The 15,985-nt window shown below is 44.5% G+C and overlaps 1 protein-coding gene across 5 annotated transcripts in view; it reads left to right on the top strand.

The window, feature by feature from the left end:
- Positions 1-15,985, top strand: part of LOC126329352 (phosphofurin acidic cluster sorting protein 2) — a 668,535-nt gene that overhangs the window by 426,922 nt on the left and 225,628 nt on the right. For all 5 annotated transcript variants that reach the window (XM_049996154.1, XM_049996187.1, XM_049996211.1 and 2 more), the window contains one exon: positions 8,660-8,747. In XM_049996154.1, the coding sequence (XP_049852111.1) occupies positions 8,660-8,747 (88 nt within the window). The remainder of the gene's footprint in view (positions 1-8,659; positions 8,748-15,985) is intronic.

Genomic DNA, 15,985 nt, shown 5'->3' with positions numbered 1-15,985 from the left:
GGTCATGGGATTTCTGCGGTGCAGTTAACCATCAGCTGTTGGAAGTTCTGAACTGAGATATATTCGAAATGGTAATGAAAATCGATGATGTCAAGTTAAAAAGAGTAGGCTAAAGTGCGTTCATGTACTTAAAGTAAGAATATGGCAGTTGTTTCCGAAAATTTGCATATCGTTTGTATCGTGAAATGTGGCGTTAGTACATCAACGCCAGACTTCAGCTGGAAGTTTTAAAGACTCATCTTGTAGCTGATATATGCGATGTACGCAGCGTATTTAATTTGTCAATCATTTTTTACCGTTGGCGCTGCTTTGATTGCATTTGTGCGTGTCACTAAATATATCTGCCTTTGATAAATGGTATTTCATAACCCCTTTTGTGGCCGGCGTGGCCAATCCAGCGCACGGTTGGGTGCTGCGTCCTTTAGACCTGGTACCAAGTGTCTTTTAAGGAAAGACATGTTGCGTAATAATAATGTGTGGCAATACTAAATAACAGGCGAAAATGTGCCGCTATAAGAAGGCTGTTGCGCCTAAAAATAGCGTCCGTGACAGGTGTGCATCCCGGTAGAGCGCGGTGTCTGTTACGCAGTGTGTCCTGTTCCAAGTGCATGTGGTTGGCGGGCTGTCTGGTGGAGTGGATTCCTCGAGGCGGCCGCCTTCCCCGGCCGCTGAGGGTTTCCCCCGGCCGTATTGGCCGTGGCGCTTTTTTAAATGATACATGAGCAACCAGCCCGCGGACTCGTGACGCACGAAGGCGAAAATCGATGTCTCGCTCGCTCCCCGAGGGAAATGACACGAAGGTGCGTGGCGCGCGGTCTAGGGCTGCGCCGTCAGGGGCAGGTAGCCCGCGCGCCGGGGAGCCCTGTTTGCGGAAGCCTCGCAGGCCGGAAATAACACGGAGCAGGTCTGAACAGGTGGTCTGCTACTTAGCGGTAGACAGAGCGCTAGCCGAGACCGAAGAGTACACTGAAATCGGCAGCCGCGTCGTCGGAGGAATATCGTAGCGTGCGGCGGAAGTGATTTAGGGCCACCACGAAAAAAATTGTACGTTGTGATGATCGGTCTGGATTATGTGCACGATCCAAGCAACAACTGTGGAAAACTAAGGTATTCTAATCGTCCTTATTGACCCAGAGAAAGTTTTGATGTATAAAGTCGGCAAGGGAAGTTATTGTTTGCGTATTGCAGCATTCCATACCTTTGTTGCGCGGTGTTTGGTTTACCACGACGCGCCACCTCCCCAAACACTCCTCTTCCCAAAGTGCCTATTCCAGACTGTAAGACTGACTTAAGAGGCTCCTCCCGCTTGAACCGCTGAACTTCTCTTGATCCGATTCCCGCAACAGGGTGCAGTAGAGACGCGGAATAAAATGCAGCGAAACTATTATCCGCCATTCAGTTTTAAGTGGCATTTGATTTGAGTGTCTAGCAATATACGTTTCCCATTAAGCATTGTTTCCTCCCCTACATTATCACCCACCAGAACACACCAAGCCTCGTGTGTTGGACGCTGGATGTCTGCTTGAACGTCTTGGCGTGTGTAGTCAGTGGGTATGCATTCACGGTAGTCACTGCCCTTCGTTTCAGTGTTACTGAAAGAAATTGGTCTTGATAATGGGATTTTGCAAACTGCATTGCCGCTATGAATGGAAAACATAGTCATACAGGTTCACAAGAAAGAAGGCAGTGTGTACTTTAATTATAAAGGGAACCACAGTATTGTGCTACTGGCACTGATTGGACCTGACTACAGAGTTACATACTTCGATGTGGGCAGTAATGGTAGAATATCTGATGGAGTTTTTAATAGTTGTAAACTGTCAGAATGTCTCGAGTCTAATTCTTGGAATGTACCAGTTCCTCGAAATTTACCTGGTAGAACTATGCAGATACCTTACGTCATTGTTGCTGATGATGCATTTGCTCAAAAAATTATATTATGAAGCCCTACCCTTTTAGAGGCCAACCAGTGCAAAATCGTGTGTTTAACTATTGGCTCTCTAGAGCAAGAAATATGTCTGAAAACTTTTTGGGCTTTGTGCACACGTTTTCGAGAATTACGAACGCAAATTATTCTAAAACCAGAGAAATCGAGCAAATCATCAAAGCAATTTGTGCCCTTCACAACTTTTTACTCACAGAAGAGGGTAGAAATTCCGTTTATGCCGTACATGGCACATTTGATTCTCGAGATTTACAGACGCAAGGAGAATGGCGCAAAATGATATGGACACAGACGAATATACCGCTAGAACCAATAAACATAATTGGCCACAGATGGCCGAGGAATTCAGAGATGAATTCACAAACTACTTTGTTTCACCAGAAGGTAGCCTGGCAATACAGACGCCTTTAAATTTAAATTGATTTCTGATGATAGTGTAAACATAAATATATCTGTAATAAAAGTAATAAATACTATATGCTGAATATTAAATATGTTTCACTTACTATATCTTCTGTTTCTTTTGGTGTGTATGAACGAAACATAAAATTCATGAAATTAAAGAATTGCCATTTACTTTTATGTAAGTCGTCTGAAGTTTGTCCCTTTTTTTCTTTTCTTCGATTTAGTTAGTTCTTGATTATACTGCGTACGCAAATTGTGGATTTTTTTGCGTATTTCTGGCTCTATAGTGTCGAATTCTGAGGCAATAATTTCCAATATTTTTTTTTTTAGTCCAAGTGTTGTGTGTCCCGCAACATGGAAAACACTCCACTCGCTGAATAAGTCATTGTGTTTTTTCACTCGTCCACACGAACTTCAACACTGACATTTCGTAATGTATACTCTTCTGCAAGTTACGAATAAATTTCCCGCAACTGGCAAGTAAAGCAAGTAATCGCAGCAAGCTACAGAGAGCCGTACACTAGCTTGCAGAAGCTGCTTCTCCAAGTTGACAAAACTTGAGGAAGTCGACTTGCTGCAGGCGTTTCCACATGCAAAGAACTTGCAGAAGTAGCTTCTGCAAGTCACTTGCGGAAGTTCACTTGCTAGTGGAGACGCGACTTAACGAAATTACTGCACTTGAACGGTTCGACTTCTTGCCTGTTTAGCTATTAGCGTGTCCTATTTCGTTCTACGCGCCGAGTTTTGCTTTTTATCACACGATAATTGTTTTCCGCGTGGCGTTGTCACAGTCGTGGTTTATGTACACAATAATGGTGTCTGATTCCTATCCGCAAGAAACAACATACGCACATACTAACACCGCACAGAGCTGACTGACTTATACAGAGTTCGACGCTCTTGAATCGTTCATCTCTTGTTACACACTGTACTACAAATGCGATACCATTTGACTGCATTTGTCCTTATACTGGATCTTATACTATTGCGTATACACTGTGCACGACTTTTCCAACCGACAGTGTTAATTTTCCTACAAACGACAATGCCTTCATACTGATTTCCACTACTGTATGGCCGTTAAGAGCGGTAATCAGCAAAGGAACCGGGCCGCCCCTCCTCCCCCTCCCTCCCGAGGCTCGTAGTGAATCCCACTGGAGAAGGGGCCGCCATCAAAGAGTACTCATCAAGTAGAGATCCAGCGGTGCGAAGGCGCTAAGTCGCCAACTGGCCGTCCGCATCTCAGGCGGTCGCCTGCTGCTACTGGAGGCCAAATGCCCGGTATGTGACTGGTCACAGAGCAGTGGTCTCCACTTCGAAGTCACCAGCTCATGGAGACAAAGCTGTTCGGCGTCACACGCAGTCCCCGATGTGGTCGGGTACAGAGAATGCCGGCGAGCGTCTGAGAACGTGAGAGGCTGAGGTTCTGATGTAGGACGTATTCATGAGCGTGTGCTGGCCAGTACCTCTGCAACAGCAGCACCTCATCACCGGAAGATACAAAATGCTGTACTGACCGGGTGTCGCCATTGGGTGGCGATGGCTTCATTGGTTCACAACTATTCCTGTGTAGTCGGCTCTTGTAGGAGCTTGGCCGGAGCTGCCGTCTTGCCTACATTTACCCTTAAGAGGCGCTGGCTAGCTGCTTCTACTTCCTCACCTTCCCGAGTGAGAGCTCTTCACTCTGAATACACCTTCTCCTAGAAATATGTCTCGGCTGTACGCCGACGGTAGCTTTCCTCTGTGTGATATTTTGCTCAGCGTCGCAGTAGTTCGTCGCACACGATGTCGTGGTGCAACAGTGCTCCAGGTGCAGCAGCTGTGATATTGCACATAGTGCTAATCTTGTACTACTAGTATGGTGGCTAAGTGCGTTGGCCATATGTGTAAAGCCGAGCTTGCCCAATCTATATTAGTTTCTGTGGACAATAACTGGCCGCCCGCGATTAGCCGAGCGGTCTTAGGTGCTGCAGTCGTGGACTGTGCGGCTGGTCCAGGCGGAGGTTCGAGTCCTCCCTCGTGTGTGTGTGTGTGTGTGTGTGTGTGTGTGTGTGTGTGTGTGTGTGTGTGTGTGTGTGTGTCCTTAGGATAATTTAGGCTAAGTAGTGGGTAAGCTTAGGGACTGATGACCTTAGCAGTTGAGTCCCATAAGATTTCACACACATTTGAGAATAACTGTTAATTATATTTTTAAATTGGGTTCCAGTAAAATTTAGCCTGTACTAAAAAATTCGCTGAACTCTGAGTCAAAATAAACGTCAACCGTATCGAAGGGAGTAGTAGAGAAACGGTAAGGCCATCTCTGTCGGCAAATCTTGAATTCCGCGTGCCCACTAGTGGAAGGACCAGTTTTGATGTATTGACTGCGCTTAGACGCTAAAATATCGGCCCAGCAGATTGAAACTGACGGATGGAGGCCAAGACAGGAAACCCCCAACAGAAAACGAGGCAGTAGGGCAAGTCGGAAGACCGTTAAGTGGCGCAGTAGCGTAATGCTTGCCTGTAAGGATGCCCCGACAGACTTACAGTGGTAATGAAACACAGCTAGCAATCATTAAAACAACTTTGATCGTCTGAACGAGCCCCAGAGATCGTGTTGTCCATTAGAAAACTAATCCCTAATACTGTATGGAATTAACGTATTGGAAATACGGGACGAAAAAAATTCCCTTTAAGCTAGTAGTTCCTACTGACAGTTGTTAGTTACTGTATTATTTACTGTATTGTCATATCTCTCTGTAGTGCACGTAGCAGCGTCTCTCAGGTTCTAGTTTGCGGAACATTCATAGGAAGTATTGTACCTGGAAAAACCAGGCAATTTATGGTTTTAAGGTTTTCGTAGTGAACGTGCCGTTGCTTTGTTGTCGCAACAGGCCTGGACGTGGGGGAGGGTGGGAGGCGGCTAACCGGTCTATCTGCAGAAGTTTCAGGGGGCGCGAAACTCAAATACTTAAAAAAGAAATAAAAAAAAGCCCTTGTTTCACAAAACGCCTAGCAACCAGCGCACGTGGTATATCGATGATTCATATGATTTTCAAACGCATCCCTATTGGTTTTTTAACACATTCTAAGTTGGTTCCTGAAGGAATCATAAGTTTATTTTTGAATGCGCGCATAATGTACGTGATGTCTCTGCCAGGGGCATCCCCATCACATGTACAAACTTTCCCGTACACGAAAGGGGACCGGGCTATGCAAGCTGAGTCGAATAAACCTGAACGGCTGAATGACAATCGCTGTTTATGTGGTTGATTCGGTGTCGGGATAACGCGGAAAACACTTTGTGCAAGCACATAATAGCGCCTAACCGGAGCATAAAAGAGGGATAAACTGGTGATACTGGCAGGGTTAGTGAAGTTAACTGGAGAATAAGTTTCGACAGTGGCAAGAAAAGTTACAGAATTAGTGATCACGGGATTGTTTGATAGAACGAGGAAGGAGAAGAAACGAGGACACCACACAAACTATATGAGAGAATACGACGATTCCAAATTTATATAAAAATTTCGTACTACTACTGTTCAGTCTCATGCTGGAGAAACTGGAGCCTACGAGTAAAATGTGAAACTATTTCCTAATATAAAACTTTTTGCTTCTGGTAGACCTAATACGCTTTTGATATTCTACTTCGTGAATCATACTCTGTCGTTATTTATGTGAGTTAGATAAAAATGACCATTTGTGCCCAAAGTCTCGCGTATTTCGCGTGTGTTGCAATTGCTGCAATATTAGAAAGTCCTGTTTCCATTTATCTATCAGACACTGACAGAATAGACATAATCAAATCTGGAAACCTCACCAGTCTTGTTTTCTATTCAGTATTTCATGTAGCAAAACGTCTGACGAAGTTTGGTGAGGTAACAGATTCTTTCGCACAGAGGAAAACATGCAGTGTAAAGTTTTAGGTAGATTAGAGAGGGAAAGATGCTTGGACCTAAGGACTGAAGAAATGTGTGTTGTCTTGCTTGTCTCTTGTCTTTCCTGGTTTTATGCTTCCACTATTTAATTTTATGTCACACCAAAGAGAAAGTTATTAGCTAATATGCAATAAATAGTGCTAAATTTCGGAAGAGTTACAAATAATCCCACCCAGTATTGGTTGCGAGTTTTTTTTAAGGGGATTGGCTGTCAAACCAGCGTACTTGTGGCAGGAGAGAGACAACAGGATATTTTAATTTGCAGTGTCTTGAGTATAGGTTTGATGGCTTCCATTACAAAATATAAATGTTTGAATTCGACGCAGTCACGTGCGATAGAAGAATGCTGTGTGAAGAGGCATGACACTGCACTTTGGCACACGTAAGATCAGATAACATGACTTACATTTCCTGGACTATATGTGTTTTACATATCAAACATCTTCAGAAAGATGTGCGCTACAAAATTAATATATTTTTGAACAATCATTGTTTTAAATTTTTTATGACCTATCTCAGACGCTTGAGGGAGGGAAGAGGGGGGGGGGGGGAGGGGAAGCATGCTATTAGATGTATCAAGAGAAAGAGGGTTTACATTTTGAGGAATGTCAGGAACCTTATGAGCAAAAGGGTTTCGTCAAAGACCTCGGCGAAAGCTGCATAACCTGAAGTCTCGATTACGTTCCTTTGTACAAACTGCATAAGGAAAATTGAGGAAGCTGTCACATTGCCTTTTCAGTGTATCGTTTTCAACACATAGCAAGACGTTTTAAACCCATCGCAAGTCTTCACGGAGGAGTTTACTCGATTTCCTATTAGATTCATAGTGTAGCGATCACATGCGAGTAGCAAGTTTTACTCAATCTTTTGTGCGTTGTAGAATGTTGTGGTGTTGTCAGTGGAGGAAAGTGGAATCAGCTCGTGATTAGTATAATCGTATTCTGTGTACCGATTGCCAGTTTCGTGGGACAGTGATATAAGGTTGATGGTCGTAGTGACAGACGCATTATCCCAAACGAGGTGTAGTGACACCAACCGGGACTGCAGAACATGACAGCGAACTTTGTCTTCCTGGGTCATTCAACCGTTGGAACTCATTAATACTGAACGCTTTCTCTTCATTTTAAGAACGAAATAGAAGCTTAGAAAAACTGACCAAAAATCGAATAAGATTCATTTCGAGATTGTTAATGGTACATACAGGGTCATCCAGCTGGTCTTACCTGTAGGGTTTGTGCAAATGCCTTCACACACTACGCGCAAGATTTTCATATACTCTTTCTCGCTACTCGCAAACTAGTAGTCCTACAGGAAAATGAATAGGGTATTTTTATAGGAATTTAATGTATTTAAATTTTGTACTGGGATTTTTTGACTAAGGGCCGTAGTTTTCTAATCATTCAGAAGAAACGTACGAAAGTGACCTACAGATGTGTTCTTCTTGAATGACTCTAAAACCTTGGTCTCCAGCGAAGACGTATCCTAGTACAAAATGGAAATTAAATTTCCTAAAAAAGGTACTGCTCATTTTTTTTTCTGTAGAGCTAATAGTTTGCACATGGAGAGGGAGAGAAAATGACAGTATCGCACGTTGTCTTTGAAGGTATTGTGGATTGCGTAAAACTATCGGAAGGGTCAGCTGAATTGCCATGTCGGTGATGCAAGTTGTGCTCCAACGTCATGAGAGAGAAATATCTACCGTGTTGAGTTAGTTGCAGTGACTTGCCAACGGAGTGGTAGAAGTCTAAAGACACGTTTTTGTACCTGTGGACTGTTGTCTGCTGGTTTACTGAAGAAGAGGGATATGACCTCGTAGTCAGTGCAAATAAAAAAAAATGCTGTCGGTGTGTAAAGAAATTGCGACTATACCTCTCCGTCTGTCAGTTATAGGTGTCGGGCAAGTTGAAGGAGGAGGAGGGAGGGGAAGAGAGGGGAGGGGTTATTGATGACAGCTGCATCAACACTTTGTGGCGCATCAGCGACGACGAATGAAAATGTGTGCCGGACCGTGATTCGAACTCGGGATCTCCTGGTACTGGGAAGTTAGGTTAACCACTGCGCCACTCGGACCCAGCGTCTATCACAACTGCGTGGACTACGTCGGCCGACCGTACATTCCCACCTAGCGCGACCTGTCCGCATTCTCTGTGCGTGTCCTTCGTGCTCGCTAGTCAAAGATTCCCGCAGGAGGTCAAACATAACTGTGCATCTGCACTGAATGTGGCGGATCCATCGGCCATCGAGAAGAATCAATTATATATAAATCCGTAGTGTTTGCTCTTTCGGACGTGTCCGTAAGAACAGACACCATGCATTAATAAGTAGTCTGCTGAGAGTACGTGTGTAGGAGGGAGTAAGGCGGTGCCCTACACGTAGTGCTCTTTTGTTGCAGACTGTGCTCGCTGACGCTTACGAGGCTGGTGGTGCTGAAGCCCCTGGGGGCCGACCTCAACTCCATCATCATCGCCGTCAAGATGCAGGTAGGTGAGGCGGTCGCAGATCTCTGCGCGCCAGAAAACGGCCACCTACTCTTACCGCGTTTTCCTATGCTCCTTCATACGTTTCTTATAACACGAAAGCTGATAATCTGGAGAAACCACTGTCAACCGTCCTGAACGAGCATTGCAGCCGGTTGTTCTTTCAACAACTCGCACGGACGTTACATCTGGGCGCCTGACACACTTCATGTGCGCCTTCGGAAACTAACATCGGCTTCCCGTGTTGCACAATTTATTGGCGCGCTGCATGAAATTACGCACATGCTTCAGGGTCGTAATAGCAGGACTGATGGCACTACCAACAGGCAGTGTTCCCGATGGCAGATGAGCGAACCTCAGCCGTCTGGTACGTTGGCTCTCTACGTGGGCCTCGGCGTATTGTCGCCTTCGCTGAGAACAAACTCTGGAAACAAAGAGGTTCTACGCGTTATGTTTTCCGCCATTTCTAAAGTCAGCGGGCTCTTTCATAGTAAAATCCCGAGCCGGCGCTGCAGTACCGCAATTTTCGTTTTATCAGATTGCATGGAATGCCCGGTCGGCAGTGGGTTGGGCAAGGCGAGTGTATCTTTCGTACTCTACACAATGTTTGACCGTGCCTGTGGTCTGATACACGAAAGCCGTGCCACATTGCCAAGGTGTTTTGTCGATTCCAGCCTCGCTTAATAGTTTTCCTTTATTAATCCGAGGTCGTCTGCAATCAGAAAGGCATGCGGCATACTGATAAATTGTACACCGTGCGACGTGAGGCGTCGATCGATGTCAATCTTGGACGGCTCATCTGCACGTGTGTGGCAGGTGCGCAGGTGAAGTCACGTGCGTGGTGGTGAACGACGGCGGCAGACTGCAGCTGCGGAACAGTGGTCGAGTAGTCCTATTTCTATTTGCCACGTGATTGGCTCGTTGCCATGGCTTGTGTGGAATGTGTTTCCATACAAGCCAAACCCTTCAAAAACTGAGCACCTAATTTCTGACTACAATATTGAAGAAGGGGCGATCGTGTACAGAACAGCAGACGACGCTAAGGGTCGGCTGATGTACGAGTACAGTTGCCACCTTCGTGGGTTTCAAGAAGAACTATCACTCCGTCGACAGATTGTTTTTGACACTGTAGAGAGAGCGAAGAGCAACACTAGAGGACTAAGCTGCCAGATTCGCACAAATACATCTTCAAAATTAAAATCTCTTATTGAAATCTGAGGCTTTTGGGATGCATACGTGTGTTCGAGAAGGAGAACCTCTGTCACCCATGTGTTTAATCTAATTTTTGACAAAGGTAAAAGAGAATGGCAAAAATACTGCAGAGGTATATACTTGGGAAATTCTGAATGCAATACCAGTGTAGGTGTTTAGACTTCGTTGAGGATTGAACATTTGTCACTAAGACTAAAAAAAGAAAGAAAATGTCAGAGAAAAAGTACGCCATCTGCGGTAAAGGTTGGCCCTAAATATCTTAGGAGAAAACACATTAAACGAAAAATCTACATCAAACGTGCAGGAAACTACTACTAAAAACGAAGTGTGGGGTTTCAACGACCTGGGAGACATAGTACGATGCTCAGAGTTGGACTGTACTACAAAGTCAGACACACAAATGCCAAGAGAAATCCCTTGAACCGCTTCAACAAAAAGCAATATTGCACAGTGCTGAAGTGCGAACTTATAAGACGGTTCTTTTACAGAAAGCACTCTGTGCATCAGCATTGCGAGCACACTTTAACGTTGTGGAAATTGAAAAAGTGGAGCCGAAAATTCTGTGAGAAGGACATGGTGCCTCAAAAGAAAGTGGAATTTGAGTGGAAAGAACATCAGATCTCTGCATGTGCTAATAGAAAAGTTGAGTAATATTGTGCGTAAGAGATGCTTGCAGTTCTATGACTGTACTTTAAGAATGCACAGTACTCTTCAAAAGACTGGTCATTGTTAATTGAAAGAGGCTAAAATCGTCAGGATAACAGAAATGAAGGGAGATTTACAAGATTTGAACATTACAGAAGAAAGCATAATAATATATCTATGGTTTGAAACAATAGTAACGAGCCACAGATTCTCCGAGAAGCTTAAGAAGAAGACTGAGAAGAAATGGTTGGGGGAATGGAAGGAAAAGTGTACAGAATTCATGAACTGATTGTGAGAGGATAATAAGACAAAAAGTTTAAACGTGCTCTTAAACTGATCAAAATGAAGAAAGGAGGACAATTCTATACAATAACAGAGAAATCGGTATAACTTATATTGGTGCGTGAGTCGCCAGCCTCGCTTTGTCCCGCGACACAAGCTTAAGTGGCTGAGAGCTGCTCCTGCTCTAACCTGAGCCATGTGCTACACTGCTACGCGGAAGCCGCTGGAAGCGCCCCACTAGCCGCCCGACGATAGTATCGAGCCTGTGTGTGTCTCCGTTCTCCCACTGTTTCGATTAGTTACCAGTAGTCACGGAGAAATTGTCGCACCCTGCCTGTTGCACGCAGAGCCGAGCTGCGGCGACCAGCTAGGATTTGCTCTTCTCGTGCGCGTACTGCCTCTGTGGGGGCCAGCAGCCGCCTCAGAGCCGCGCGCAGGGCTTCCCGCACACCGGGCCCCGCGTGTGACGTGCGGCACTGTGCCTGGCCTGCAGCGGCCAGTCGGCACCTGTCGCCGCGCTGTCGCCCGCCTGCGCACTCAGCTGAGTTATTGTGTTACCGTCGATGACAAGGTGAAATGAATGCCTGTAACAACAACAACAAAAAAACTAAAGAGCCAAAACTGGTGCAGTTGCCTAATATCGTGCGCGAACACGCATAAGTCCCACAATACGATGTCTGAACTAGTGCAGGAGGGAACTGGAATGCTGCACGGCTGTCTATAAATCCGGAAGAGTACGAGAGGGGCGGAGATTTCTTCTGAACACCACGTTGCAACACATCCCAGCCAAGCTCCTGAAACCACTCTTTAGCAATTCTGAGCGTGTGGGGTCTCACATTGTATAGCTGCAATTGCCCGTCGGAATGCACAATGCACAATGGACATGAATGGATGCAGGTGATCAGAAAGGATGCTTACGAACGTGCACCCTGTCAGAGTCGTATCTAGGCGTATCAAGGGTCCCATATCGCTCGAAGTGCACACGCCCGACACCATTACAGAGACTCCACAGTTTGAACAGTCCCCTGCTGACATCCAGGGTCCATGGATTCATGAGGTTGTCTCCATACCCGTACACGTCCATCCGCTCGATACAATTTAGAAAGAGACTCTTCCGACCAGGCAACATGTTTCCAGTCATCAACAGTCCAATGTTGGTTTAGGCGGGCCCAGGCGAGGCGTAAAGCTTTGAGTCGTGCCGTCGTCAAGTAAACACGAGTGGGCCTTCAGCTCCGAAAGCCCATATCGATGATGTTCCGTTGAATGGTTCGCACGCTGGCACTTCTTGATGACCCACCATTGAAATCTGCAGCAATTTGCGGAAGGTTTCACTTCTGTCACGTTGAACGATTCTCTTCAGTCGTTGGTGGCCCCGTTCTTGCAAGATATTTTTCCGGTCGTAGCAATGTCGGAGATTTCATGTTTTAACGAATCCCTGAAATTCACAGTACACTAGTGAAATGATAGTACGGGAAAATCTCCACTTCATCGCTACCTCGGGGATGCTCCGTTCCACCGCTCGTGCGTCGACTAAAACACTTCAACAGTTCAAATGGCTCTGAGTACTACGGGACTCAACTTCTGAGGTCATCAGTCCCCTAGAACTTAGAACTACTCAAAACCTAACTAACCTAAGGACATCACACACATCCATGGCCGAGGCAGGATTCGAACCTGCGACCGTAGCGGTCTAGCGGTTCCAAGACTGTAGCGCCTAGAACCGCACGGCTACTCAGGCCGGCAAAACACTTAAATCGTGATAACTTGCCATTGTAGCAGCGGTAATCGTTCTAACAACTGTGCCAGGTACTTGTCTTAGATAGGCGTTGCCGACCGCACCCTCGTATTCTCCGTGTTTTCCTATATCTTGTAAGTAGGCTGTTTAGGTTTTTTTATTGGTAACGCCGCCGCCACGTAGCGCTCTGTATAAAAATCACTGGCTGTGCCGTGTGCAGTCTGTGGCTGGTTTGCATTGTTGTCTGCCATTATAGTGTTGGGCAGTGGCAGCTGGATGCTAACAGCGCGTTGCGTTGCGCAGTTGTAGGTGAGCCGCCAGCAGTGGTGGACGTGGGGAGAGAGATGGCGGAGTTTTGAAATTTGTAAGAATTGGTGTCATGAACTTTATATATATATATATATATATATATATATATATATATATATATATATATATATATATATATATATATATATATTATGACTATTAAGGTAAATACATTGTTTATTCTCTATTAAAATCTTTCATTTGCTAACTATACCTATCAGTAGTTAGTGCCTTCCGTAGTTTGAATCTTTTATTTAGCTGGCAGTAGTGGCGCTCGCTGTATTGCAGTAGCTTGAGTAACGAAGATTTTTGTGAGGTAAGTGATTTGTGAAACGTATAGGTTAATGCTAGTCAGGGTCATTCTTTCGTAGGGATTTTTGGAAGTCAGATTGCGTTGCGCTAAAGATATTGTGTGTCAGTTTAAGCACAGTCTTCTATAATTGTTCTAAGGGGACATTTCATAATCTGTATTTGAATACGCATGCCTATACCAGTTTCGTTGGTGCTCGAGTAAAGTTTCGAGATGAACTGCCGAATACAGACGGTGCCGCACTTATCTGGAATGTGAAGAAGAAGAAGAAGAAGAAGAAGAAGACATCCCAAGACCATCTAGAAAGCCTCACAATCAGCTGTAGAAGTGAATAGGAAAAGCTGACACCAAGGGCGTATGAGAAGAACGAGCATGCGTACGATCAGTTTCGCATGAAGAGTTAAATATGATAAAGCTTTGTGCCAGATGTGTGTGTGCTGCGTGTATTACATTTTGACAGTAAGCAAATGACAGAACGTTATCTTACCGGCAACGGCTTCGGAACATCTATTCCCGGAAGTATCACTCAGCAGGGAAACTCCAAGCTGCCACATTTTGTGAATGATTAACTGAATTTCACAGTTACCTAGTTTCGGCTGTCACATCACAGCGACGAACTTTCCTACAACTTTCATATTTGTGTACTTGAAGATAAGTGTCTCTGTAATTTTGTAGTCTACAGAAGCTTGTTCGTTTGAAGGTAGTTCTAAAAGTTTTACTTCAGGAAAAGTTTTAATTTATACATTGCTACATGTGTATCTTAAATATCATGTGTGCAGTGATGAGTATTTCTGCTGGCACTGTTTCTTACTTTGTAAAGCAAAGATTATTTTCTTAACCCACATCGTTACAAAACCTATACATTTAAAGCCATGAATGAGAATCTGCAATATACAGGAAGAGGTATAGAAAATATATAATTGTTGCATCAGTGTACCATCTTGTTCTTCGATAAGCCAACGGTATCACTTCGCTGACGTAACGGCGGATGTAAATATAACAAAGCTAAACACCTCTGTCCGCCGTGTTCTTGTCACTCGTGTACGTGTTCAGCATCTCCTATGTCAATAAAGCAGTGTAACTGGTCGCAATTTTCTTTCTCAATGACATGTGAGAAGAAGGAATGTCTCAACGTTTGTAGCGCTTTAAAAAATCTTATTGATGTGTTGCGTCGATTATCAACAGTGGAGGTGACTTGCACCGCTATTTCACGCCAGGAACGAAACTGCAATCAATGCAGTGGTTAGATGACGACGGTAAAAACGCCAGGGTCAATATCATCTCCTGGAAAGGTATTTCTGTAGTGCGAATTTGATTGTTGTTGTTGTCCATATGAAGTATTAAACAATAACTGGCGATTACCACACAAGTCTTCTGGACAAACTGAGCAAAAAATTGGTGGGAGTAAGCTCGCTTTGGAAAATACATTTCGTAAACAATTAATTTATCTACAAAGGTGCTCTGTCATTGTTTGAGGATTATTTGGAGTATGCATCTCTCAACTTCATCTATTGTCAAATCCAAAGAAATTTACTACTGCAAAAGGTTTGTGTGTTCGGTAGAGATTTCGACAGTCACAGATACGTTTAATGCCGAACTTCCAGGATATTTGTTCGGTACGGAGTCCGTTCAGTTGGAAAAAAGGGCGAAAAACCTTCTTTTCCAATACAGTTCTCCTTTTTTTATTATTTATCCATGATAGTTTAGCCATCTTGTCTCCTTCTGTGGATCTGTTGTTACGCAGTTTAAGAATTGACAGCATATGATCTTTTCTTTCTTTTACAAGCAGGAACTTGCGAACAAAACACGTTGATTGATAGAGGTACTATGTAAAAGTAAGAGATTTTCAAATTTAAAAACAGCGATCTGTTCTCTTCAGCCGTGCAATAACAAATTGTACCCAATGGATCGTAGCTCTTGTCAGTGTCATATGCCTCCATGCCTATTTTGCTCAGCAGCTGTGAATTCAAATGCTTTACCGGCAACGCTTTTTCACGTTGCGTTGGACACGTTTATAGCTAACGTCAACTAATAGATGGTACGCCAAACGGTACTTCACGTGTTTCAAACAACATTTTCCGCAAACGAACCTAGATGACTAAGAGGTTTGTGTGTTGAATCATTCATGCACAGCGCAATACGAAACAAAGAGTGGAAAATGAATAATTTTGTGTGAGAGTGATACAGCTTTCATAAAAGTAAAGAATGTCCTTTTAAAGTGTGATCCACATCAACATAGATACTACGCAAGCCACAGTGTGGTTCGTGGCGGAGGGTGCCCTATACCACTATTTGTCATTTCCTTATCTGTTCCACCGGCAAATTGGGCGATGGTAAAACGATTTGTCTGTATGCTTCCATACGCAAAATGTATGTTGGCGGCAGTAGAACTGTTGTGCAGTCAGCGTTCACTGCCTGTTCTCTGAATGTCCTCAGTAGTGCTCCTCGAAAAGAACGTCGCCTTCCGCCCAGTGATTCCCATTCGACTGCCCAAGCATCTCCGATATACTTGCGTGTTGATCGAACCTACCGCTAACAAGTGTAGCAGTCCGCCCCTGAACTGCTTCGATGCCTTCCTTTAATAAGACCTGGTGCGGATCGCAAACACTCGAACAGCACCCAACAGTGGGTCGCACTACTGCCCTAAAAGCGGTCCCCCTTTACAAATGAATCACACTTTCCAACAATTGTGTTACTAAACCGAAGTCGACCACTCGCCTCCCCTACCACAGTTGTCACATGCTCGTT

This window comes from Schistocerca gregaria, chromosome 1 (genome assembly GCF_023897955.1).
Source record: "Schistocerca gregaria isolate iqSchGreg1 chromosome 1, iqSchGreg1.2, whole genome shotgun sequence".
Lineage (NCBI taxonomy): Eukaryota > Metazoa > Arthropoda > Insecta > Orthoptera > Acrididae > Schistocerca > Schistocerca gregaria.
The sequence above is the reverse complement of the archived record's forward strand: the minus strand, read 5'-3'. Positions and strand labels throughout refer to the sequence as shown.